Here is a 27,650-nt window from a genome sequence, read left to right as displayed (position 1 = left end):
TATTGAAACCATGAAGTTACAGGCATTAGTAGGATCCCAATAAATTACGTACTCACTTAGCTATTCACTTAGCTTTCCTGATGTTTATTCTGTGGAAACAGCATCCTCAAATGCTCTCAAGGGGAAAAATGTGTTATATGGTCATGCAAGTTTAGGAAATGTCCTAAAATGCATGCCATTTCACTTTGGTAAATTAATAAATATTAGAATATTATAAGCAATAAGCTTCCTTGGGATGACTTGCAAAAATAAAATTGTGTGAATTTCATCTAGCAAATAAACTAATGGTGATAGCCTCTTTTTTCTTCTCCCCTCTCATTTTTCCTCTTCTCCTCTCCTCTCCTGGAAATCTCTTGAAAATTTTGTTAATCTCCCTCAGAATTTGAGTTCCACAGAACACTGTTCCCTTGAATAAATTTAATATTTTTACAGGTTCCCAGGGGATCATTCTTCCATCTCCCTACTGTCTGCTTTCAGAACCACATTAAAAAACTTGGATCCTGAATTACTTGTTGCACATAGCAGGCACTGATTTATGTGCAAACAGATCTTTATCAACTAAACCATACTGTTTAACTAGATGCTTCTCCATTGCTTCACTTACCCTAGTTCAGTATCACTATCATAACTTCAGTAAACCTATTTGAATCTATTTTTTCCTCAGTATGAAATGTCAAATTAATAGGGACTGAGGCACCAAAACATGAAATCTCGCAAATTCCGTCTTTCATGCATTTTTGTTTTTCCTTCTTACTTCTCTGGCATTAACCTCAGTTCTGATTCGATTCTGCTTTTCATTCCTAAAGATTTTAACTGAGGCCACGCATGGCAGTATATGCCTGTAATTACAGCAACTTGTGAGCCCGAGGGAGTAGAATCACAAGTTCAAGACCAGCCTCAGCAATTTAGTGAGGCCCTAAGCAACTTTAAAAAGAGCTGGGGATGTGCCTCAGTGGTTAAATACCACTTGGTTCAATCACTGGTACCAAAACAAAAAAGATTAAGAGCTAAGGACTAAGCTCAAAATTTCAAGTGTACCCTATGAGGGGTGTTTAAGCTCTAATACAGAATTATTAAAAACCAAATGGTACATGTCCTAAAATGAATATTTCAGTGGAAAGATGGATGGTGTGACAAATATTTTGATATTTATTCTCAAGATAGGCAATGTATGTTTAGTGAATGAAATTATATGACTTGTTCTTTGTGATGGTAAAAATTTATATTAAGAGTCAGAAAGACCTAGATTCATATCTGTACTCTTACAATTACAAAGCACATAGCCCTGGGCACAGCATATCTCCAAGTTTTAGTTTCTTCTTCTGTAAAATGGGGACAATAATAATAACCACTGTCTTATGGTTGTTGTGAATATTAAATGAGAAAATGAATAAAAAACCCTAAGCACAATGTGTACCACATAGTGAGCTCTAAAAATAGACATTAACTGTCTGGGTCCCCCGTCATGATTATTATATAATTGTTGGCTTAAAGACCACTTCCCCTGTTGTATTATCCTTAATCAAAATACCAAATTTCATTTATTCCACCAACTCTCAACCATATCACTACATTCCATGTTTTTTCTCACCCCAGTGTCTCAGCATTAACAGCAGAGGCATAAAGGAACTAAGAATAAGGACCACAAACACCATGATCACCAACTTGAATGTGAAACTTATCCCTGTGTGTATATTGCTACTATTTTCCACACCAGAGGAAGTTTATTCTAACAACAATGTAGTCTAAATGAAACCTGCAACAATGCACCGCTGTTAAACTTTGCAAAGTGGAGATTAAAAGCACTTGCTGAAGTCATGCATTTGAACATCTTCACCACAGACTGATCCCAAATTCTACTTTGCAGTTTTATCAAGTTCTGCACATCTAGATTGCTATGCTACCACTGCTTTACAGTGACCAAGCATCAAATCTTTGAAGCATATCCATAAAATAAACCCTCTAGTCATAGCATTCAGACACCAATGATTAAGGGATTACTCCCAATATGTGAAAAGACTCCAATCAGGAACTCTAGAGATATCTACAACAATCCAGAGGAGGGGTGTTATTTGCATATTCACTAGAAAACAGGTTATTTTTTTTCTCAATAGCCAATGCTCATTTCTAAAAAGCTTCTTTAAAAGCATGAATTTGTGAAAGATTTGTCATGTGAACTGTGAATTACCTTCCAGATAAAGTTAATTAGTGATGGCTTCCTGCATTTATTCACTTTTTAACATCCCCATAATTTATGTGTACCACTGGCCTTCTCAAGGCTGACCTTGTCCTGTAATCCCAGGAGACCCTATTCCATTACCCTGCTCATGTTCTCCCACTCCTTTCCTCCTCCTTCCATTATCACCTGCTCTACATTTTCACATTGTTTTAACCAACTCCCCTGTCTTTCTTTATCACTTTAACTAGCCCTCTGCACAAATTCAATGTGAGAATACAGGGGATATCTATAAAATAGCAAATAGTTACCTAAAATATGCCATGGGATATAAAGCTGGTGGCTGTATTCATCATTGGCAAATGACCTAAACATGTCTATTTATTCTTATAGCCTCCCTGTTCATCTGCAGCTTCCAAAACTATAAAAAGAAATTTCCACAATAACATCACACAGGTATACCAAGATTTATATAACCAAACTATTCCAGACAAGTTGCATTTAAAGCAAATCCTATTTAAATGTAGTAAAAAGGTAACTGTTTAAGGAAATACTATAGCATATTATTTTATATGAACGAATAATTTTATAAAGCACATTGTTACCTTCTAACTTAACAGTTTTGAATACCTGGATCTTTTTATAATTGATCTATTTAAAATAAATATCAACTATAAACCTTAAGAGAACACTTGTTTTACTCTAGACATATTTCTCAGAAATATCAATTTTAAGAGAACAGCCAGAAAATAACCTTTAAAAAACCTTTAAAAATCTGAAAATCTTGTAAAGCTTGTATATTTTCAATACTCCATATTGTAGAGTGTCATATTATTCAATTTTATAATTAAAAGGTCCCATTAATTTCACTTTGAAATTCTTACCCTATGCCTGTATACTCCTAAACTCAAAATAAGTTAATGTTTCTCTTTAAATAATCCCAGCTTTATATTCTGAATTATGAGAGGACAATCTGTTTAATTTTGTTTTCATATATTCAGCATACAAAGCCAGTATAGCATACATTGCAAAAAGAATCAGCTTTCACACAGCAACCTCTTGAGCTTCCATTTCAAGAAACCATTTTGTTTCTACATGAAGCATAACATTTAAACTATTAATATTTAAACTTCATATTTCTCATGTGAATCAACATTGACCCAAGGATAATCATGACTTAAATTTGAATTTTTCTTGTATCTAGTTCATTGCTTAGCATGTAATATATACTTAGTATATTTTTTATTTGAATGGTAAATAAATGACTTTTCATTGATTGAGGTTGCTTTACCCACATAATCCCTTGACATGTTTCCTGTGGTTACCAATTACCATCATATTCATGATAGCTTTTAGAAGTTTAAGGGAAACAATTTGGGGTCTATGGAAATATGATTGTTTTATGTGTGTGAACCAACATGCTTACAAGAAATCAAAAGCACCATTCTTTCTTCTAGTGTTTCTCAAAGAATAACTCTTAGAAAGCATATACCCAAATGCCTGGACAAAAAGGTAAGTAAATTCTTTATCTTACTGATGTACTAAACAAGAATCTGAGAGAAAGACATGGGAATCTGTATTTGAAGATTTTTCTCCTCATCCTTCCTGGGTCTCTCCACATGATTCTGATGTACATTAAATTTTGTGAACCTGCTGGGCACAGTGACACATGATTGTCATCCCAGAAACTCAGAAGGCTTAGGTAGGAGGATTAAAAGTTTGAGGTCATCCTGGGAAAATTAGCAAGACCCTGTCTCTTTTTTTTTTAATGAAAAGGACTGGGAATGTAGCTCCTGGGCTCAAACCTCAGTACTTACCAAAAATCTAAAAAAATAGGGGGTGAACCTCTGTAAGGGATCCAGATGAAATTTGAATCCCACAGTTCAATTATACTAAAAGTTTAGAGCAAATAAATCAATACCTTATAAGATACACAAAAAGTGGCTCTAGCTTTGCCTTTCTAGATTCTAAAATAAAAATAAAGATGCAAATTGTTGCTATCATATTTTATTAGATCAGAGTGTAAGGAAATTTGGTGTTTAATTTATTATGGTTCAATTTAAACATAAACCAAATACTACAATATTACAAACTGTAGTAAATGATTGCAAAACAAATGTGTTTCCCAAGCATCTGATAAGTATTAGTGATTGTAGTCAAAGTGAGAATGCCATAGCCTTTGTGCATGGTCAGCATGGTCAGGCCACTTATTAATGATGTATAACTGCCTATGATTGAATATTCTACCATGAATGAGTCCAGGAAGTCTAGTTCATGTTGAGGAAAACAGAAACTAATCAAAGGCAAATATTTGGGATTTGGGATTGGCCTGATTGATATGATAGTTATTTTTTAAAAGCCCATGAGAATGGAATGCACCTTGGTGCCCTTCAACAGATGAATGGATAAGAAAAACTGTGGTGTATATACACGATGGAGTATTACTCAGTCATAAAAAGGTTGACTTTATGACATTTGTAAGTAAATGGATGGACCTGGTGATTAGCATGATAAGTGAAATAAGCTAGTCCCCCCCAAAAAAATGGTTGAAAATTTTATCTGACATGTGGAAGCTGACCCACAATAACAAGGAGGGGGGGTAGATATTCAGTGGATTAGACAAAGGGGGATGAAGGGAAGAAAGAAGAAATAGGAAAAAGGAAGACAGAAGAATGAATTTGAAATTATTTTTCTATGCACATATATGAATACACCATAGTGAATCTCATCATCATATATATCCATAAGAATGGGGTCCCAACTAGAATAAGATGTATTCCATGCTTCTATAATTATATCAAAATTAATTCTACTGTTATAAATAACTAAAAAGAACCAACAAAAATAAATTAAAAAAATAAAAGTCCATGGGGGAAAGAACAGCAATTCTAATCCAAAGAACTATTTAAACTTTCACAGAAGGTGCTCTCCAAATTCAAACTAAAGTAAAACTGTCATTTATTATGATAGAGAGTGGAAAAAATGTGTGTACACTCTCACTTAAAATTTTGGAAAGGACAAAAAAACACCCAAATTTAAATACACATATGGGTTTTAGCACTGAATTCAGCAAGTATTAATACAAGGTGACTGATTTTAAAACTACCCCAAGAGATCTTCCAGACATTAAAAAAAGAAATATAAAAGAAAAATGTATTCCTACCCTTAGCAATGGCATGATAATTAACTAACTGGTTGATGTAACATTAGGTGATTAAACCAATGTTGCAATTGTCTAAATAATTTCAAAGTTCATCATAGCTCAGACTTCATCCAAAATACAAATGTGTATATGTATATATACAAACATACACATGTGTGTTTTAAAATCATCTGTATTTGAAGTATACAGCATGACATTTTAATATACATATATATGGTGACTTGATTACTGTAGTCTAGAAAATTAACTTATCTATCTCATAAAGCTATTTTTTCACTTTTTTTTGTTAAATATACCTGAAATCTATTCTTTCAGCAAATTTCAAGCAAACACTATAATAGTATCAACTAGTCATCATGCTATATGTTAAATCACTAGACTTATTCCTCCTACATAATCGTAAATTTGTATATACCTTTTGACCTATATCTCCCTATTTCTATTTCTATGCCCCACCTACTCTCTCTTGATGTATATTTGAATTTTTTTCGGATTCTACATATAAGTGAGATTATTATATGTTTAAAGTATTTACATAATACACATTGAATATCCCTAACCTGAAATCCTAAATGCTCCAAACTCCAGAACTTTTTGATTGCTGATAAGAAGCCACAAAAAGAATACTCCATACTTGTCATCATTTGGTGGGTCAGAGTGAAAAATACAATTGCACTAAAATATCGTATAAACTTACCATGTGGTTATATGTATGTATACATTAGGCTCTTGATCCTTAAATTAATCGCTCATATTCTACATATAGCACTTTTTTCAGTGAAATTTATTAATTGTATGCTTTCCAACTATTTGATTTGCAACCAATTCTAAGTTCACAGAAAGTTGCCTCCTTGAACAAAACCAAGTTACATTTAGCATTTAATTTGCTGTATTTGATAGAACCAATTCCTACCTGTAACTTTCAATTCAGTTGTTCGTCTTACAAGTTTCCCTTCATACTTAAGTTCACATGTGTAATTTCCTCCATCTTCTTCTTGAACTTCCTGGATTAGAAGAGCATTTCCTTTCTGTATTATTATACTTCTCCACATTTTTGGCTTGCATTCCTAAAGAGAAAATATTTGTGAGTAAATCAAAAATAAATATTCACATCATTATATTTTCATGCTGGCAAGTTACTGCTTTCACTTTTTTGTATTCTTCTCTTTAGTTTCAAAATAGGTAGCTAAGGAGTTAAATAAATGACCAAGCAACATCACAAATGTATATTATTTTATCTCATTCAAATATTATCACCCATCACATTAAGAGCCACTTGAAATACCTGGCACCAATAGCCAGAAGATTTATGAAGCATTCTGCAAAATTAGAAAAGCATACAGTCCCCTAAATGTAAGAGATGTAGAGTAGAACCTTAAAAGTTGCTAAATATATAATATCCTATTTTTTTTGTACTTGATATGGGTATTTCCTAAGAGTCCTAAGAGGATATGGTTCACTTAGACATTTAGTTTACTCCAGGGGAGTCTTAAGCATTATTAAACATTCATAAAATGCTTTTTCTTTGGCAAGGAACTTTATAATTCTTTCATTAATCCCTCCTTATTGTAAAACTAATACAAATACTCCAGAGCCTCCCTCATTGTGGTCAAGATATCCATTATGAGGCTACAAGAAAGGGTCTAGAAAATTTGGTTGAAAGAATTCTCTAGAAATTCAGCTAGGGAAAATAAGGATGTGCATTGAAAGAAATCATCCACTTATTTTGTATGTTCAGTGACCAGAGAATAAGGTTTGAGTTTTGAAGCCAATTTGTTTTACTCCTCTGATGTGAATGTGAGCAAGTCTTACTACTGAGATTGAACTACCTTAGAAAGGAATGCATAATACTTTTGCAGACGGTGACACTTTTCCAGAGAGTGACAAGCAATAACAAATTATGTAAGAATATTCAAGAATTTTTGACCATGTGGCATTGTCTTTAGCAACAACTTCAGTCAACTTTGACATACTGTCCCAGTCTATTACTTACCACAAATTTTCAACCAAAGTGGTAACCAAACACTATACAAACATCAGTGAAGGCATAGGGTATAGCTGTGAGGGAGTGCTAAACAATCAAGGCAAAAATATGTTATCATCTAAATTATGATTCTCTTAATTGAGGCAAGAAATTGTGAGGCAGAGTAATTGGACAATAGTAAAAAGCACATTCCACTTTCTTCACTACAGCATTTACAGTATCTGCATCTACTCCTGTTCAACCACACCCTCCTCAATACATCCTAAGTGTTCACAGAATGTTAGAATCTATGCTGACTCTCTAGCCTCAGATGTGAGTGTCAGTGTGTAAATGATTTGAGAGAGTAAATGCTCATATTTGTGTTTGACCATAACAATTTTTCTTCTGTTTGCAGGAGTTTGACAAGAAAACACAAAAACCAGCACTTAAGTTCACAGGTATAATATTTAAGAGATACACTTGCTTTATGTCCAGTACAACTACCCACACACATTTTCAGAGAGTAAATAAAAGTAATATTATGGAGAACATCTAGATATAAGATTGCTTTACTCCCTAGGGTCTTTCGGAAGAACAGTTAAGGGTCTGTCTGAAATTATATTACGTACCATGTCTGGCAAGGTTTATCACCTATATGAGATTTGCTTCTGAGTTAAACCTTGGGATATAAGGTTTCTGGGAAAATGAAGAGAAAAGTCTGAACAGAGAGGAAAAAACAGCCCAGCTGCCACTGTCGTCATACAATAATAATCCACAATTATTTTCGCATTGCTTCCAACTCTGATAGCCTCAGATTTCTAAAGAATCATTCTGAAGGTCATTAAACAAAAATATGGTCCCTCTGGGCATTTTGAGAGGAAAGGAAAATGAAAACTGAGCTGAGGGTAGGCAAATAAGCCCACATACTCATTCTATTCAAAGATAAATGTTATTGTTTTCTCATGTCATTTGGTGGCAAAGTCCATATGTAATTAGTTCTAACCATTTTCATTTTCCCTGCTCACTGTTTTGAATTTCTCCCAGGAAGTAAAAACTAAAGAATGTATAAGCATTAGGAAATAACTCCTGACAAAGAACTGCCAGGAATATTTATATGTTCTTTGAGAGAGATCTAGATAATCCAATGTGGCAACTTTCCAAGTCCCCACATCCAGGTTTATAAAGGATTATTTGTATCCAATAGGTTTGTTTTTTGTTTTGTTCTTTTTTTTCTGAAAACTGTGGCATAAGAATATGCCACCTTCAGGTTACCTCTGACCCTCTGTATACAGTGTTGTAAAGATGAAGAAGAAAACTGCCTTTAGGTTGAGATACCTCTAGGTTAAAAACCAGAGTTCACCCAAGTTCTATGATCATGAGAAAATTTGCTTAACTTCCTTAGGTCTCAATTTCCTACTCTGCAATATGGTGATAATACTAATTACCATCTAAGCAGCCAGAACCTGGAGGCTTGCAGGATTTATTCATTATATCTTGTTGGGCAGCACTATATATAGCAGTCATTCAGCACAGAAATTGTTTTTATTTCTAAACCTTTCCAGTCCTGGATCATGTCTCTCCAGAACCTCTGACTGTAGATGGTAAAAATTGGTGCTAATGGACTAATCATATAAAAATAAATCTTCACTAATTGGTTAACTATCCACCAGCAAGATAATACTTTAATGCAGTGCATTAAAAGTTGTTTATAGCTATGTGTTTTCATTAAAACATTTGGATCCTAAGAGGCCACTACAACACTAACTTTAGCAGGTAGTATCAGGAACTATATTTTGGTCAGAAGAACTTTTAAATTACCTCTCCCTTTATTCCATGTAGATTATCATCCTGATACTTGCTTTCATCTACCATTCACAAAGTTACTTTTTTGGCCATTCTACTAAGGTCTGGATGTGTCTATATAGAAGCTCAGATGTTTTTAAGGCCCTTAAACCCATTATTTGCAATTATTTATCTTCCCTATGCAACTGGCTATTAAGCTTAAAAGTTGTCACTGCTTTTCTCCTGACTCTTATCTTCCTAGTGGAAAATCAATGTCACCATACCTTACTGCCCCAGACCTATTGAGAGATTAATTCTGACAGCCTGTTAGGCAAAGAAGTTTGAAGTACATAGTCCAAGTCTCAAAATGGTTGTTTCTCTGAGACTAGGACATCTGTCAAAGACTCAACTATGTGTAAGCAGATAACATTGGCCTCAATGTGCAAATTCCCTACCATTCATTGCCCCGAGATTATTAAAATAAATTTTATCAACTTGAAGATTGAGGACCATTTTTTATGAAGTTGCCTATATTCAACAAGCAACTTCATTTAGTGCTCTGACCATTCACAGAGCAGTTTGTTATACATATCCTTGCTTGGCCAACTTAATGGCAATATGTAAAGCCCAGGTTCTTTCCTTCCCTTCTTTGGGTGGCAGACATCCCATGACAGAAGTTGCTGGCTTGGGAACCCTGAATACACAACAAAAACATTTATTGACCAACACCATTGAAGTGAAATATTGCCAGACATATTTGGATATTGGAGTTTCCACCTTGAATATTAACGACTGAACTCAGTCTAATTATGAGATACCACCTTCATACTCACAGGTGCTTTTTAATCCATTTGACTTGTGGTTGTGGTTGCGTTTGTGCCATTCACTACACAAAACTTATTCCTCATGATACGTATATTAAAAAGATTGATTTAAATATTTCTTCTGGTTCTGAGTATCACAAAGCAGCTGCACAACCACAAGCCAATCAACTTCAGATCCCCAAAGCACTTCTGTTTGAATACTAACACCCAGGATTTCAGAACAATTTCTCCCTTTTCCTCTGGAGTCTGTCCTATCCCTTGAGGCACTCATATATGTCTAACACACTTTAGGGAACCAAACTTTCTGCAAGTTGAATATGAAAGAGATAGTTAGAAACCCAATTGTAAATTAGGTATTAACCTTGCTGTTAAGGCTTGGATATATGGTGTTCCCCAAAAGTTCCTGTGTTAATTCAGGAATATTCAGAAGTGAAATGATTAGATGAGAAGAACTGCAGTCTAATCAGTCCATTCTAATTTGAATATATCAACTTGGTAGTAAACTGTAGGCAGGTAAAGTGTGATTAAAGGAGGTAGGTCATTTCAGGGGGTGTGCCCTAAAGGTTTCATCTTCCCTATAGGCTCTTCCCTTTGTTCTTTCTGCTTCCCAGACACCATGTGGTGAGCAATACTCCTCCACTATGCTCTTTTTCATAATGTTCTGCCTCACCTTGGGTCCAGAATGATGGATTTGGCTAACCATAGACTAAAACTCTGAAGCTATGAACCAAAATGAACTTCCCTCCTCTTAAGTTGTTCTTGTCAGGTATTTTGGTTATATCAATGCAAAGCTGACTAGCATACTTGACCTTTTTAGCCCTCTCTCTAATCTATTTACCTGGAATAAACAACTCCAAGGAGTCCTTCCCTGCCCAATCTGTACTTCTCCAACTCTATCTTTGTAGCCTTATTGTTAAGATTGGGAGCTGTATTAGTCAGTTTTTCATGGCTGTGACCAAAATACCTGACACAACTTAAAGGAAGAAAATTTATTTGGGCTCAGTGTTTCAGAAGATTTGTCCATCATTATCTGGCTGGCAGAAACATCATAGTGGCAGGGCAAGGCAGAGAAAAACTGCTCAGTGCATGGCAGCTGGGAAGCAGAGAGAAAGAGAGGAAGGGGCTGGGGAGAAGGTATATCCCTCCAAGGCACATTCCCAGTGATCTACTTCCTCCAACGTGGTCCTACCTCCCAATAGTCCATCCAGCTATCCAGCTAGCCAATCCACTGAGGAGGTCAGAGCTCTCATGATCCAACTACTACCTAAAAACCCCACCTCTGAACCTTCAATACATGAGTTTTTAGAGTACAATCCAGATCCAAACTATAATTGTAGCCCACAGTCATTGAACTAATAAAGTCTAGACTCAAACACTTGGACCAGAATCCCAAGTTCTATATTATTGAACATGCTTATTAAGTCAATGTAAACCTCAGTTGCTTCATCTATAGAAAACAGGTGGTGATATTCTTTACCAACTGAGATGATTATAAGTATTAAATGAGATAATGTATATAAATGCTCTGTAATATAAGGTGTCATATGCTAAAATCACTCAAGAAATATTAAATATTATTCTATTATTGTTCATTCCCTGGTAGTCTGTTTTCAGATTATATAAGCATCCATTATGACATATGAATTATCATAAAGAGTTAATGTGACTCACATTTCTGGAGGAGTCTAGAGGCAATACTGTAACCCAAAGTTATAATACTATGCTGGGATCAACTTCAGTTTCCAGTCTTGACATGTAGGTAGCCTAGAAGACATCACCACCATTCTCACAGTAAGAAAAAATGCTGGGGACTGGGGATGTGGCTCAAGCAGTAGCGCGCTCGCCTGGCATGCATGCGGCCCAGGTTAGATCCTCAGCACCACATACAAACAAAGATGTTGTGTCTGCCGATAACTAAAAAATAAATATTAAAAATTCTCTCTCTCTCTCTCTCTCTCTCTCTCTCTCTCTCTCTCCCTCTCTCCCTCTCTCACTCTCTCTTTATAAAAAAAAGAAAAAATGCTGAAAAAAAACCCTGAAAATTGCCAACTCTTCTCAGAACCATCAATTAACAGATGTTACAGAGAAAACTCCCACCTACCCCTCTTAAAATTAGAGAGACAGGACAATATATAGATTCACAGCTCACTAGGAACAGAACTGCAGAACTGCCTTGCTGCAGCCAGCATCTGGCATGAACACCAGCCCTGTCTAGCTTTTAAATTGAAGAAAGAAAAATAGCCAGCTCCAGCTCCCCTAAACTTCCTGTCCAATTAGTGAAGGATGAGAATAAAGATGAGAAGTAGTTGCGGAGGTAATAGCCCAGACACAAGTCAGGATAAAAGACAAAGACCTAATCACGTAACTATAGTACACTTTCCCTTGCCCAATACCTTACCAACACATTCAGAAGGCTTTTGTCTAATAATATGGGTTTAACATTGAAAGAATTGTACAACTCAGGCCTTATCGAGGAATAAGTCTCTAGAAAAAAAATAAAGACAACAGGACAATAAAAAATAAGGAAATCAGAGAAAATTTTCACCCCTAATACCTCCAATTATAACAAATAGTAGACACATTCTAACTCTTAGCCAGAAAAAAATATAAAGGATTAGGATTATTTGCCTCGGATTCTCTTACCAGTCAGTATATCATGTATGGCTTTCAACCAAACATTACAAGGAATACCAACACACACACACACACACACACACACACACACACACACACATGCATGTTTGAAAAGAAAGAAAGTATCCACACTAAATTGATCTGGCTGAGATTTTATATTTACCAGACAGGCAATTTAATAAATACGATTAAAATGTTCATAACTCTGAAGGAAAACATGGACTACATGCAAGAAGAGATGGATAATATAAACAGAGAAATGGAAATTTCAGAAAGAATCAAAATTGAATGGTACATATCAAAACATTGGAAAAGAAGTAAAGAATGCTTCCGATGGATGTATTAGTAGAGCAACTGTGGAAAGAGTCACTGAGTTTGAAGATAATGTCAATAGAAACTTTCTAAACAGAAAAGAAGGAAAAAAGAATGAAAAAATGGGATAAAATATCCAAAAATTGTAGGACAAATACAAAAGTGTAACAATGATAAAGGGGATAAAAATAGTAGAATAAGAAGAGAAAAAACAAAAGAAATATTTGAATTCTAATGCTGGTTGATTCATTTATTACAGCAGCCTTGGTATGGGCAAAGAATGTTGTTTATGTAGTCATGATGAACATTTGAGCTGAGTTTTAATAATATATAAAAGATAGGCAAGTAGGACATATCAGGCAGAAAAAAAATAACATGTATAAAAAGAAGTACTCAGAAGTGAAAAAGCATGAAAACAAACAAAATTATAAATGCTTATTCTCTGTTGGGAGTGACTATGTCCAGATATAAAAAAGCCCTAAATCCCATCCTAAGATTCAGGGTTCAAATCCTAGAATCTGAGTGCCTCTGCCACTGTGTAGCTTATCTCAAAGGGCTATTGATTAATTCTGGTAATACAAGAAGATATTTGGTACAATGTCAGACCCTGTAAACACTTAATAGAAAAGAGCTGTCAGCTAAATGTTTTATAGACTCTACTGGAGTTCATTAAATAGCAGTATCCCTTGATCAGATGTACATTCTAAAAGATCATTCTTGTGGTTATATAGAAGATATAATAGAAGAAGTACACTGCTTAAGAAGTTTTGATTTGCTTTGATGAGTTTTTATCTGTTATATGCCATTAAGGTTATACTAAAAGTCTTCTAAGCATGTGTTCTTATAATAATTTGGGAAATATTAATAGCAAACTCTTAAAATTTGAAAAATTTGAAGCATATCTATTGAAAGACAGTAAAGGTAGACAAAAACTAATCATGTTGATAAAACCAGAAAATATAAAATCAAAACCCAATCTTAAAACACCTTTGTCCCCAATCAACATAACTGGAAACAACCCAAATGGCCATGAACCAGTGGGAAATGGTTAAACAGTGGTACAAATACACAGTGGAATACTAGTAATACCACTTAGCAACAGAAAGAAAGGAACTATTGCTACATGTCATAATATAGATGAATCTCAAATGCATTATGCTAAAGAAAACATGCCAGACACAAAACCTATATATCATGTAATTATATAATATTCTGTAAATGCCAAATTATAAGAATAGAAAGCAGATGAAATTTTAAACAAGGACAGTTGCGAGAGGAGAGGATTAAGCATAAAAAGACATGGAGGAACTTGGAGTGATAGAAATGTTCTAAATCTTGATTGTGGTATATATTTTTCAAAACATAGAGAATCAAACTGTACATGTAAAAGGGATGAATTTTTCATTTGTAAATTATACAGAATAATATGGCATAAAATAACTCAGCCTTAAATTCTCAATTAGAGTCTCAGATATCTTATTAACTATTACTGACTTTTGTACAATTTTTCTATTTCTGTCATTGCAACAAATATCAAATAAGGACTTTAGTCATGAATTTTTATCACATGTCTAGGATATAAAGAGATATTATTGTGTATAATTTACATGTTGAGAAATTTAAGCCTAGGAACATTATTTATCCATTTTAATGATACCATGCTGACCAGAATGGAAGTCCTCAGACGTAAAGCACAGTGATTTATATATATATATATATATATATATATATATATATATATCAAGTACCATCTCTTCTCATATTAACCAACACATTTTATAATTTATAAGAAGTAAAGAAGCCCTTTCCCACCTTAATGACGTAAGTAGGAATAAAAACAAGGACAAATGGATATTAAATTTTACATGACTGGTAGCAGTTTCAAGACGCACCAAACTAAAGCCTTCATGGGCATTTCACTTAATTCATTTGGATAAAAGTGTCTGAAAATTCTTATTACAAGATTATGAATTCAAAGCTAGAATATAATTTTATGCACAAAAGAAGGCATAGATTATTTTTATTATATTTCCAAAACTGATTCAAAAATTAATTCAAAAATTCATTTTGGTGAAATCTTTTTTTCTTTTGTTTTGATCAAAAAGTGTTAGTCATTTGGACTGTGGTCTTATGAGGTCACAGATGAACATTTCTTATCCCTTTAATAAAAACAGTCATAATATGTGAAAAGTCAATATAAAACTCTTATCTTTAGCAATTTAACTTGTTAAAGTGAGTGATGGTATTTAATACTGTTCATTCCTAAACTCACTTTTTTGTAGGATACTTTACAGCTCATTTGGAAATTTCTTAGAGTATATGAGTCAGATATTGAATTATTTTTTCCAAGTAAACAATCAACTATGTCAATTCCACTTTTTTTGTAAGTAAAATATTTATTCTCTATTCATAATTCTATTCTGTATTCACAATAAATATGCTATGGTTTAGATTTTTTTATAATTTGACTTCATTTTCTTTTTTTTTCTTTTTTTTATCATTGGTTGTTCAAAACATTACAAAGCTCTTGACATATCATATTTCATACATTTGACTCAAGTGGGTTATGAACTCCCATTTTTACCCCAAATACAGATTGCAGAATCACATCGGTTACACATCCACGTTTTTACATATTGCCATACTAGTGACTATTGTATTCTGCTACCTTTCCTATCCTCTACTATCCCCCTCTCCCCTCCCCTCCCATCTTCTCTCTCTACCCCAAATACTGTAATTCATTTTTCTTCCTTGTTTTGTTTTGTTTTTTTCTTTTCCCTTTCCCCTTACATCCTCTTATATGTAATTCTGTATAACAATGAGGGTCTCCTTCCATTTCCATGCAATTTCCCTTCTCTCTCCCTTTCCCTCCCACCTCTCATCCCTGTTTAATGTTAATCTTTTTCTCATGCTCTTCCTCCCTGCTCTGTTCTTAGTTGCTCTCCTTATATCAAAGAAGACATTTGGCATTTGTTTTTTAGGGATTGCCTAGCATCACTTAGCATAATCTGCTTTAATACCATTCATTTCCCTTCAAATGCCATGATTTTGTCATTTTTTAGTGCTGAGTAATATTCCATTGTGTATAAATGCCACATTTTTTTAAACCATTCAACTATTGAAGGGCATCTAGGTTGGTTCCCTAGTCTAGCTATTGTGAATTGTGCTGCTATAAACATCGATGTAGCAGTATCCCTATAGTATGCTCTTTTAAGGTCTTCAGGGAATAGTCCGAGAAGGGCAATAGCTGGGTCAAATGGTGGTTCCATTCCCAGCTTTCCCAGGAATCTCCATACTGCTTTCCAAATTGGCCGCAACAATTTTCAGTCCCACCAGAAATGTACAAGTGTACCTTTTTCCCCACATCCTCGCCAGCACTTGTTGTGTTTGACTTCCTAATGGCTGCCAATCTTACTGGAGTGAGATGGTATCTTAGGGTGGTTTTGATTTGCATTTCTCTGACTGCTAGAGATGGTGAGCATTTTTTCATGTACTTGTTGATTGATTGTATGTCCTCCTCTGAGAAGTGTCTCTTCAGGTCCTTGGCCCATTTGCTGATTGGGTTATTTGTTATCTTATTGTTTAATTTTTTGAGTTCTTTATATACTCTGGATATTAGGGCTCTATCTGAAGTGTGAGGAGTAAAGATTTGTTCCCAGGATGTAGACTCCCTATTTACCTCTCTTATTGTTTCTCTTGCTGAGAAAAAACTTTTTAGTTTGAGTAAGTCCCATTTGTTGATTCTTGTTTTTAACTCTTGTGCTATGGGTGTCCTATTAAGGAATTTGGAGCCCGACCCCACAATATGTAGATCGGAGCCAACTTTTTCTTCTATCAGACGCAGAGTCTCTGATTTGATGTCAAGCTCCTTGATCCATTTTGAGTTAACTTTTCTGCATGGGGAGAAAAAGGGATTCAGTTTCATTTTGTTGCATATGGATTTCCAGTTTTCCCAGCATCATTTGTTGAAGATGCTATCCTTCCTCATTGCATGCTTTTAGCCCCTTTATCAAATATAAGATAGTTTTAATTTTGTGGATTGGTCTTTGTGTGCTCTATTCTGTACCATTGGTCAACCCGCCTGTTTGGTACCAGTACCATGCTGTTTTTGTTACTATTGCTCTGTAGTACAGTTTGAAATCTGGTATCGCTATACCTCCTGATTCACACTTCCTGCTTAGAATTGCTTTTGCTATTCTGGGTCTTTTATTTTTCCATATGAATTTCATGATTCCTTTATCTATTTCTACAAGAAATGCCATTGGGATTTTGATTGGCATTGCATTGAACCTATAGAGAACTTTTGGTAATATTGACATTTTGATGATGTTAGCTCTGCCTATCCATGAACAGGGTATATTTTTCCATCTTCTAAGATCTTCTTCTATTTCTCTCTTTAGGGTTCTGTAGTTTTCATTGTATAAGTCTTTCACCTCTTTTGTTAGGTTGATTCCCAAGTATTTTTTTTTTTTTTGAGGATATTGTGAATGGGGTGGTTTTCCTCATTTCCAATTCAGAAGATTTGTTGCTGATATACAGGAATGCCTTTGATTTATGCGTGTTGATTTTATATCCTGCCACTTTGCTGAATTCATTTATTATCTCTAGTAGTTTCTTTGTAGACCCGTTTGGGTCTGCTAGGTATAAGATCATATCATCCGCAAATAGTGATAATTTAAGTTCTTCTTTTCCTATCTTAATGCCTTTAATTTCTTTTGTCTCTCTAATTGCTCTGGCCAGTAATCCGAGAACTATATTGAATAGAAGTGGTGAGAGAGGGCATCCTTTTATTGTTCCAGATTTTAGAGGGAATGCCTTCAGTTTTTCTACATTTAGAATGATGCTAGCCTGAGGCTTAGCATAGATAGCTTTTACAATGTTGAGGTAAGTTCCTGTTGTCCCTAGTTTTTCTAGAGTTTTGAACATAAAGGGATGCTGTACTTTGTCAAATGCGTTTTCTGCATCTATCGAGATGATCATATGGTTCTTATCTTTAAGTCTATTGATGTGGTGAATAACGTTTATTGATTTCCGTATATTGAACCAGCCTTGCATCCCAGGGATGAATCCTAAATGATCATGGTGTACAATTTTTTTGATATGCTTTTGTATCCGATTTGCCAGAATTTTATTGAGGATTTTTGCATCTAGGTTCATTAGAGATATTGGTCTGTAGTTTTCTTTCTTTGAAGTGTCTTTGTCTGGTTTCGGGATCAGGGTGATGTTGGCCTCATAGAATGAATTTGGAAGAGCTCCTTCTTTTTCTATTTCCTGAAATAACTTGAAAAGTATTGGTATTAACTCTACTTTAAAGGTTTTGTAAAACTCCACTGCATACCCATCTGGTCCCGGGCTTTTCTTGGTTGGAAGTCTTTTGATGGCTTCATCTATTTCCTCCTTTGTTATTGGTCTGTTTAAATTGTGTGTATCTTCCTGACTCAATCTGTGCAAATCATATGACTTAAGAAATTTATCGATATTTTCACTCTCTTCTATTTTATTGGAATATAGGGTTTCAAAATAATTTCTAAATATCTTCTGTATTTCTGTAGTGTCTGTTGTGATATTGCCTTTTTCATCCCGTATGTTAGTAATTTGAGTTCTCTCTCTTCTTCTCTTCCTTAGCATGGCTAAGGGTCTGTCGATCTTATTTATTTTTTCGAAGAACCAACTTTTAGTTTTGTCAATTTTTTCCACGGTTTCTTTTGTTTCAATTTCGTTGATTTCTGCTCTAATTTTAATTATGTCTTGCCTTCTGCTAACTTGGCTGTTATTTTGCTCTTCCTTTTCTAGGGTTTTGAGATGAAGTGTGAGCTCATTTATTTGTTGGTGTTTTTTTTTGTTTGTTTTTTTTTTTTTTAAGGAATGAACTTCAGGCAATGAGTTTCCCTCTTAAAACTGCTTTCATTGTGTCCCATACATTCCGATATGTTGTGTCTGTATTTTCATTTATCTCTAAGAATTTTTTGATTTCCTCCTTGATGTCTTCTGTAACCCATTGATCATTCAGTAACATATGTTCATTTTCCATGTGATGCAGGATTTTTCCTTCCTTCTTTTATCATTGATTTCCAGTTTCATTCCATTATGATCAGATAAGATGCATGGTATTATCTCCACACCTTTATATTTACAAAGAGTTGCCCTATAGCATAATATATGGTCTATCTTTGAGAAGTATCCATGTGATGCTGAGAAGAACGTGTATCCACTTGATGATGGTTGATATATTCTATATATGTCGGTTAAGTCTAGGTTATTGATTGTGTTTTTGAGTTCTATAGTTTCTTTATTCAGCTTTTGTTTGGAAGATCTGTCCACTGGTGAGAGCGGTGTGTTGAAGTCACCCATAATTATTGTGTTGTGGTCTATTTGACTCTTGAACTTGAGGAGAGTTTGTTTTATGAATGTTGCAGCTCCATTGTTTGGTGTATACATATTGATAATTGTTATGTCTTGTTGTTGAATGGTTCCTTTTAACAGTATATAGTGTCCTTCTCTATCCCTTTTGATTAACTTAGGTTTGAAGTTGATTTTATTGGATATGAGTATGGCCATTCCTGCTTGCTTCTGAGAACCATGTGAGTGGTATGATTTTTCCCAACCTTTCACCTTCAGCCTGTGTATGTCTCTTCCTGTCAGATGAGTCTCCTGAAGGCAGCATATTGTTGGGTCTGTTTTTTTTAACCCAAGTAACTAGCCTATGTCGCTTGATTGGTGAGTTTAAGCCATTAACGTTTAGGGTTACTATTGATATATGGTTTGTAGTTCCAGTCATGTTTATTTATTTATTTATTTTAATTTGGCTTGTTTTTCGTCTTTAGTTATTTTTCCCCCCTTTACTGAGTTACCTCCCATTGTTAGTTTGGGTGCTGTTTTTCATTTCCTCTTCTTGTAGTGTTTTGCTCAAAATGCTTTGCAGTGCTGGTTTTCTGACTGCAAATTCTTTTAACTTTTGTTTACTGTGAAATATTTTAATTTCATTGTCAAACCTGAAGCTTAATTTTGCTGGATACAATATTCGTGGTCGGAATCCATTATTTTTCAGCATTTAAAATACGTTGTTCCAGGATCTTCTCGCTTTCAACATCTGTGATGAAAAATCAGCTGTTAACCTAATTGGTTTACCCCTGAATATAATCTGCCTCCTTTCTCTCGTATCTTTTAATATTCTCTCCTTGTTCTGTAGGTATATTTACTCTTTGTAAATATAATATCTTCATAATAATGTGTCTTGGAGTTGGTCTATTATGGTTTTGTATGTTTGGGGTCCTGTAGGCTTCCAGAATGTGGCAGTCCATTCCATCTTTCATTTCTGGAAAGTTTTCTAGGATTATTTCATTCAATAGGTTGCTCATTCCTTTGGTTTGGACCTCTATACCTTCTTCTATCCCAATGACTCTTAAGTTTGGTTTTTTTATGAAATCCCATATCTCTTGGATATTTTGCTCGTGGTTTCTCACCAGCCTTTCTGCATTGGCTATAGTCTTTTGGAGTTGATAAACTTTGTCTTTATTATCTGATGTTCTGACTTCTATTTGATCTAGTCTATTTGTAATATTCTCATTTGGGTTTTTGATTTGGTTTATGTTTTCCTGCATTTCTAGGATTACTGTTTGATATTTTTAAAATCTCTATCTCCTGGTAGAGTTCAATTTTTGCTATTTGAATCTGCATATGTAATTCATTTTCAAAGTATTCTTTCACTGTTTGGACTTGCTTTCTAATGACTTCTTTAAGATTCCATTCCATCTGAGTCAGGTGTGCCTTGAGTTCTTTCTCTCTCCATTTTTATCATGCCTCTAGGTTCTCCTGTAAATTTAAGTTATCCTGCATTGTTTGTAATCCTTTTTTCCCTTGTTTTTTTCATGGTGCTCACGTTACTTTCCAACTCTGTTTGACTGCTGTGTTTCTGTTTTCTCCTATAAATTTGTTTTGGTTTTGTATAGCTCCACGATCTCTCCTTTGTGTTGGGAGACAATGTTTAGAGATGTTGGATTTAATTGTGATTTAAGGTAAATTCATTAGTTTCATTAAAGGCCTACAGATTTTGATGGCATATAGAGAATTGAGGTTTGAACTTAGGATTTTATGTTAAGGTCAGGCGATTTGATGGTATGGAGGTTAGTATATCTTAGCTTCTTTGGGGAGTTGCTCAAATGCAGGAGGATATTAACAAGAGAATAGATAGGAGTACTTGGGTGTAGTTAAGGGCTTAGGTGGACTATAGACCATCTCATAGTATTCATCTATTTGCATTTGGTAAATTACATGTACTAGGAGTGGTCATGCTTGGGAGGAAAGATAGGGAAAAGGTAAGGAAGCAAACCAAGAAAGAGAGAGGGAGAGAAGAAAGAAAGAGAAAAACAATAGAAAAGAAAAAGAAGAAATGAAAAAAAAATAAAATATAATAAAATAAAAATTACAATTAAAAAAAAAAGGCACTGTTAGGCTTCTATTTTCTTCGCTTCCAGTCGGTGGTGCTGTGCCTTCCAGGCCATGATTTTGCCCTCCAGCTGTAGGAAACAATCCGAGTGAGTCCACTCCCTCCTCCCCCACCTGGTGTCTCTCCAAACCTGTTAACTTAGGTTTATTCCTGGCCTCTAGTCTCCTCGCTTCTCTTGCCAGACAGGCCTTCCCCATTGTGATACCTCTCCGCAGTTCAAGTTACACTCTGGGCCTGCAGTTTCCTGGATGTGGAGCACGGCTATTGGGAACCAGCCCCCTATTGTTTTGATTCCCTCCAATAGCCACTCCTCCAAGAGCTGGCGAGACAGGTTTCATTTTCGCTGCTAGTGGGAGTTGGAGGTCAGGTGTCTTTACGGTTCCCCACACCTCTATTTACGCTCACTCTGATAATCACGCCCTCGGAAAGCCAGGGAGAGATTTTATGTGATTTCCCCGCTGTATGGGAGAAGGGCTAAATATCACACACCTGTTCTATCGCTGAACTTGCTGCGATGGGGTCAGATCTGTCGGAAACTGGCGATGGTGACGTCAGCTCTCCAAGATGGTGGCCGCTGGCTTCCTCGGTGGGGTATCCGGTGTGGAGGGCAGATCTGGACTGTTTCTCTGCCCCATCGGAAACCCAGAACTCAGCCTAGAGCACTGTGAGGGCACAGTTGGCAGGACCCCACAGAATCCGTAGCACCGTTTCTCTGCGTTGCTGGCATGCCATTTCTCGTTGCACAGGCTCCGGCTATGGGGCTGGCCACTGATCAATCAGCCTGAATCTCCAGGCGCATGGTTCACTCGCGATTGAGCCACAGTAATTGATCCTCGGGTGTTGGAAATCCTTCCTCTAGGTTTCAGTGCACCCCAATTTTGCTGGAAATTCCTAACAAGATAGCTTCTGGCTGTTCTAACTCGCTGTTCACCTTCACAGTGACGTGGTACACGGGGGTGACGCACTCTATTCGCTGCCATCTCTTCCAATTCCACTTTTTAATAATTCATTATCCCCCTCCACAACCATTTCTTGATTCTCTATTTTATTCCATTACTCTTTTATCCTGTTCTAATTTCTAAAAAATATTTTTAATTGTAGGCCAACACAATACCTTTATTTATTTTTATGTGGTGCTGAGGATTAAACCCAGTGCCTCACTCGTGTGGGGCAAGTGTTCTACAACAGAGCCACAATCCCAGCCCCTTGTTCTAAATTTACTTTATTAATCGATGCTATTTTTCAGTAATTGTTAGTGTTTGGTAGAATAAGCTCCTTCATATGAGTTTTTTTTTTCCAAATATTTTTGGCAATTCTCATTCACTCATTCATATATATGAACTGTGTAATCATGTTGTCAATTTTCAAAAAAATTAAATTCTACCAATTTGCATTATTTATATGTATATAAAAAGATTTAATCTTTCAACCTATCATAATTTCATTTGCAGAAACATGTTGTCACTCTCCATTAATTTAAATCAGGTCTCATGTCCTTTAGTAAAATGTTTTGAGATAGGTCCCTTCCCATAATTGCTAAGTGTATTCCAAAGTGTTTTATGGTTTATCACTGTTGAAAATGAGATAATTTCACCTTTCCCTTATAAATGATTAACTTATCATTGCTAGTAAAACAAAAGCTATTTAATTTTTATGTTTTTAGTAACTGACTTATTGAATTTTCTTATTCTATTTTTGTTGTTATTGTGGTTGCTGTTGCTGCTATTGTCTAGTCTCTCAGATTTTCTAGGTATAAACTCATATAGTCTAAAATTAACATTGGAATTAATGTGACCAAACTTTTTTTTGTATATAAATGAATAGACTACTATTAATATCATGTATATCCATAAGGCACTAATTAAAATGCACATAAATAGAAGAAAGATGAATAAATTATAGTAAAGGGAATGAGGGAGGGGGAGGAGAGGAAAAGGGAAAGTACTGGAGACTGAATTATAGGAAATTAAATTTTGTGTTTGTATAATCATGTCAAAATGAAACCTAATTATCTGTAACTAACATGAACTCTTAAAAATAAAATAAAAATTAAGATTATTTTGTTTCAATTTTTCAATATGTATACAGCATATTTCATTTAGTTTTCATATTGCATCAGCTAGAACCCCCAAAACAATGTTGAACAACAGTGATGAGAAAGAACATTTCTATGTGGTAAGTTGTAGGTATAAGAATATATGTACGTTAATAAGGATGCTCACTGTAACACTGTGCTTATTAAAAATAAGATTGGAAAAATGAATATATGTAAGTGAAAGAATAGTTGAATAAAGTAAAGTAGCTCCATCTTATGAATTATTATGCTGCTATTAAAAGTGAATTAGGTATGGGGCTGGATGTAACTAGTGGTAGAACATATGCTTAACATCATGAGGACCTGGATTTGATCCACAGTACTAGAAAAAAATAAATCTATGGAATCAACATGGAAGGTATTTTTAATATGTTTATATGTGATGAGGAGAGCTAAAGAGTGATATGTATATTATATTCCTTTTTTCATCAAAAGAAGAGAGAGAAACATAGCAAGAGCACATGTACAAGCATAAAGCAGTATGAAAGTATATGTTATGTTTAAAATGGAGTGGAATATAAAGAAGTGATTTTCTTCATGCACTTATAGATTGTTTTTCAAAATGATAAGTTTTTAAGTACACACACAGAGACATACAGATTGAGTATTCCTTATCTGAAATACAGGGGATCAGAAGTGTTTTGGATGTCAGATTTTGGAATACTGCATACACATAACGAGATTTTTTTTTTAGAGAGAGAGAGAGAGAGAGAGAGAGAGAGAGAGAGAGAGAAAATTTATTAATATTTATTTTTTAGTTCTCGGAGGACACAACATCTTTGTTTGTATGTGGTACTGAGGATCGAACCCGGGCCGCACACATGCCAGTCGAGTGCGCTACCGCTTGAGCCACATCCCCAGCCATAACGAGATATCTTAAGGGATGGAACCCAAATATGAATGGGAAATTCATTTATGTTTCATAAACATCTTAAACACATAGCCTGATGTTAATTTTATATAATATTTCGGGTAACTATGTATGAAGGAAAGTTTAATTATGTGGAGTTTTTCGCTTGTGTCATCACCACTCAACAAATTTTGAATTTTGGAATATAGTCAAATTTTGGATTTTGCATTAGAAATTCTCAACCTTTATATATACATACACATACATATACAAACGCAGATAACAAACATTCACTTCTTTTACCTATTCTCTGAGTTTTCTGAAAAATTTAGTAAATGTCAAAAGAAAAATGGAGAAATATATTTCATTAAGTTTAAGCAAGTCATATAACCTCTTTGGGCTTCAATTTTTTCATATTTGGGTTCAATGTCTTCATATTTGAGGAATGAATTGTACTAAATGGGCTCTAAAATCCATCTCTATGCTATTAAAATTTCTGCTATTTAATTCTACTTTGATCATAAAAAAAATCACTTTCTTGTTCATTTGAGTCTTTGTGGATGCTTAGAGTCATTATAGAGTCCTTAAGAAGTATTTCAGGATTTGTTTCTGGAGAACAATTTTGATAGAGAATCCTATGATGCATATGTAAATAGCAGATATGTATTTCTCATGTGTAAATAACTGATAAATGAGAAAAGTGAAATAGCTTACAGAGGGTCACTTAACTAACAGGTGGTCAGTTAACAGTGATGCTAACTGAAAGAGTTCAGATAAAGGAGATATAGCCCCTGTCCACACACCCCTTGTATTTGACTAAGATTAAATTACTCAACTGTCTTTAGGTTTTAAAATTATATTTGCCTGAAAAAAAGCCCAATTAATAAATGGGCAAAATAACTAAGCAGACATTTCTGAAAACAGAAAACACAACTGGCCAACAAATATGAGAAAAAATGTTCAACACCTCTAGCAATCAGAGAAATGAAAATCAAAACTACACTATTATTTCATCTTAATCTAGTCAGAATGGCAAATATCAAGAATACAAATCATAATAAATGCTGACAAGGATATGGTGGGAAAGGTACACTCATAAATTGTTGGTGGAACTTCAAACCACCAAGACCAATCTATAAAGTAGTATGGAAATTCCTCAAAAGAATAGAATCAGCATATGACCCAGATATCCTACTCCTCTGTATTTAAAAAAAAAACCTAAAATCATCATACTACAGTGATAAAGTCACATGAATGTTTATAGCAGAACAATTCACAGTAGCCAAGTTATGAAACCAGCCCAGATGCCTGTCATAGATGAATGGATTAATAAAACATGGCATGTATGCACAATGGAGATTTACTCAGCCACAAAGAAGAATGAAACTATGGCAATTGACAGTAAATGGATGGAACTGGAGAAAATCATACTAAGTGAAATAAGCCAGACTTAGAAAATCAAGGGTCAAATGTTTTCTCTCATATATGGAAACTAGAGAAAAATAAAGGGTGACTGTATATCATAAAGATATAGGAAAGATCAGTGGCCTAGAAGAAGGGAATTGAGAAGGAGGGAGGAAAGATGGGAAAGAGGAGGTAATGTGCAATTAATTTAACAAAATTATACTATATTCATGTATAAATATAGCACAGTGAATTCCATTTTCAAGTATATCTATAAAACATCAATCAAAATAAATAAATAAACAAGTGAAAGGAAGACAAGTAGAGTAGAGGAAGGAGAATAGAGGGAGGGAGGAGGGGCCAGAGTGGGGAGCACCATGGACTGGAATGTAGTAAATGAAATTCCATGTGTATATGATTTTGTTTACCCCAACTAGTTGGGTTATTATGTTTAACCCAAATATTATGTATAACTATAATTCACTAACAAAAGAAAAAAAATTGTGTGTGTGTGTGTGTTTATCTGTGTCACAATTTATGGGAAATTAAATCAGAGTTTCCAAATCAGTGGGCCACAGCACTTGGGTGCTACACAGGGGTTAGTGTTGTATAAACACATTGATTCCCTGTTTTGCAGTTCTAAATCAGTCAGAAAGGACCTGGAACAGCTCTACACTCATGACAGATTACCCAATCACTTTGTTGTGCCATATTATCACTTTCTAAGCATGCTATTATATAAAAAAGATTTGTGAAAGATTTGTTGACTATTATATACCATGAAAATATTAATCAATCCTCTGTATTTAAACTTTTCTTTGCAAAGACTCATATTTATGGTAAAAAAAAAAAAGCTGTGTCTGTTGCACTTTTCCTCAATACAAGATGTCACTGGTCACAAGTATATCTGTTCTTTACATGTTTTCATTGATATAGTTCCTTCCTGGAGAGTTGAAAACTTGTTTATGTATCATCCTCCACAAGAACAGGGAAATATGTTTATTTTGCTCAGTTTCATATTCATTGTACAAATGAATTAATTAGTTTGTACTAAACCATATATTCTCAAACAATACCAATTTTAACTAATGGCAAATATTTTAAATTAGATCATTGTGGCAAGTAAAAGGATTCAAATTGGCATCATGGACCTCATTAACACCAGGTTACCATCTAAGGTCAAACAGACGAACTTCAAAGTGTATATTTCTATTTTCATGGCTGGTGTTCTATTAAGGTTAGAAGATTCTTTGGTTTAGAAGTAGGATAAAGGGGCTCACTCTATACACTCTTGTGACAACATCATGCTGAGTTAATAATGAGGTAGTTTCAAATGCTCTTAGTTAGATAAAGAAAATAATCTTTAACTCCTATTTCTAAAATGTTTTTAAAAACACATTATTGAATATTATGCTCTAACATCTAACTTACATTCATGTAGTGTCAGGAAGAACTTCTAAAATAATAGCCCTTCTCCTTACCTCCTTTTGCTAATGGATGAAGCTCAGATAGAGGATAAATATAGTCATCTTATACATGTCCCTTGCATTCCATAGACATGCAGAATTGGTTTATCCATCTTTATGAACACATCCCCAGTGCTACCTGATTCACTTCTACCTTTTGGAATGGTGGTTTTTCAGAGGTTGACCATTGCATATTTCAGACAGTCTTGAAAATCCAAAAGAGAAGATGAATGATATAATCTAATTAAAGAGTAAATAAACAGTAGAGATAGTTGAAAAAGAAACTAGTTTAAAGATTATACATGTTTGAAAAGATGGCTGGGGAAAAGATTATGCAAAACATACTTTTCAGTATTAAAATACTTGAGATAAAATACTAGACATATCTAACTTTGGATGTATACCAGAATGAACTCTGGACAAATGGATCCTCCCCTTTATATTGCTGTAGCCCAAGAAAATTGCTTCTTGGACAACCAGGTGGGGAATACACAGATTGCAAAGCACATAGAGAAGATTATCCAAATATTGACTA

At 34.7% G+C, this 27,650-nt stretch overlaps 1 protein-coding gene across 1 annotated transcript in view; it reads right to left on the bottom strand.

Annotated features, from left to right (window-relative positions):
* Il1rapl2 (interleukin 1 receptor accessory protein like 2) overlaps positions 1-27,650 on the bottom strand; it is a 532,521-nt gene that overhangs the window by 452,899 nt on the left and 51,972 nt on the right. The window contains exon 5 of the mRNA XM_077106474.1: positions 6,253-6,406. Coding sequence (XP_076962589.1) covers positions 6,253-6,406 — 154 coding nt within the window. The remainder of the gene's footprint in view (positions 1-6,252; positions 6,407-27,650) is intronic.

This window comes from Callospermophilus lateralis, chromosome X, assembly GCF_048772815.1.
Source record: "Callospermophilus lateralis isolate mCalLat2 chromosome X, mCalLat2.hap1, whole genome shotgun sequence".
Taxonomy (NCBI): Eukaryota; Metazoa; Chordata; class Mammalia; order Rodentia; family Sciuridae; genus Callospermophilus; species Callospermophilus lateralis.
Note: the sequence above shows the minus strand (reverse complement) of the source record. Positions and strands in the feature narration are given on the sequence as shown.